Raw genomic sequence first — 1,175 nt, 5'->3', positions numbered from 1 at the left:
TAGAGTGTGTTTACTTTTAGTCCCTTCCTATAATACATACCACAGGGTAACTAGGAACCTACCATAGGGATACAGCCCTACTCCATTTAACTCTTGCCCTTATATTTGTTAAATTTATCAACAGCACATGACCATGACTAATATATTTAACCTGCACTCCTAAAATTTTTACTTTTCAAATTTTGCAACATAAAGACATACATTGTACCTGGTGTCAAAGTCACTTGACTAGATTCAGCAAGGGGAATTTCCCTTTGGCTCCCTAAAATGTCCTACAAGAAAGCCTGGTGGGTTTTTTTCACTACTTTCTCTCTATTAGAACCTCGCGCCATTGACTTGACCCCTCTCCTTACAATGAAGTGGAGAACCTTAGCCAAAGAACCTTGGTTTTGGTGGTTTTCAAGGGCAAAGACTTCCGAAAAGAGAAAACATGGGTCAAACTTGCCTTACTAGTTTTGGCTAGAGGTAATTTCCCTTTAGCACAGCGGTAGAGTGTCCGATTAGAAAGTCTGGGGCCGGGGTTCAAGCCCCAGCTAAGTAAACATATTCCTGTCACTGCTTTGTTTCTATCACACAATTACTATTGGCTATTATTACTCACAATCATTGGAAGGTTGACAGTGGTGAAAGTATCATTCTCTGGGCCCACGGACAGCTCTCTATCAAATGTGAAGGATCTTTTCTCTCTGTACGCCACTGTACCATTGTCAAAAAAACTTACATTCACCTTCTGTCTGTGTTCCCTATAATGGAATCAAAAGAAACGCTTAGCTTCAGTTAAAGCAAAAAACATTTGAAAAAGTATGTGAAAACAAGAGATCCCAGAGGGATCTTGGCGCCCACCTTTGTACCATCTTCATTAGTTCTTTGTCAGTTCGATCTTTTCTCTTCTTTCCTCTAATCTGTTTGATCGAGTCATGTTAACAGTAAATGCACCTTGAGGTAACTTTTTATCTAAACTTAATACTGATGTGTATGAAAGCCAACCTTCAAAGTGAGTTTGTCATTTCACATATTTACTAGTACAGTACTTAATGTGAAAGAAATAGAATCGATCATTGCAATATGAGAAAGATCTGTTTAGTTCTTCTTTTAATCCATTTTGTTTTTATGATCAGTCTCAAAATATAACATACACAACGAGGGATCAAGGGGAACCTACATTTAAAATTTGA

At 38.0% G+C, this 1,175-nt stretch overlaps 1 protein-coding gene across 1 annotated transcript in view; it reads right to left on the bottom strand.

Moving 5' to 3' along the window:
- Positions 1-323: 323 nt before the first annotated feature.
- The window catches only part of LOC110440439 (scavenger receptor class B member 1-like), a 17,423-nt gene continuing 16,571 nt past the window's right edge, over positions 324-1,175 (bottom strand). Inside the window, exon 3 of the mRNA XM_021483520.1 lies at positions 324-743. Coding sequence (XP_021339195.1) covers positions 581-743 — 163 coding nt within the window. The 3' untranslated portion in view covers positions 324-580. The remainder of the gene's footprint in view (positions 744-1,175) is intronic.

Source organism: Mizuhopecten yessoensis, unplaced genomic scaffold, assembly GCF_002113885.1.
Source record: "Mizuhopecten yessoensis strain PY_sf001 unplaced genomic scaffold, ASM211388v2 scaffold1765, whole genome shotgun sequence".
NCBI classification, from domain to species: Eukaryota; Metazoa; Mollusca; class Bivalvia; order Pectinida; family Pectinidae; genus Mizuhopecten; species Mizuhopecten yessoensis.
This window is presented reverse-complemented; position numbering and strand designations above follow the sequence as displayed.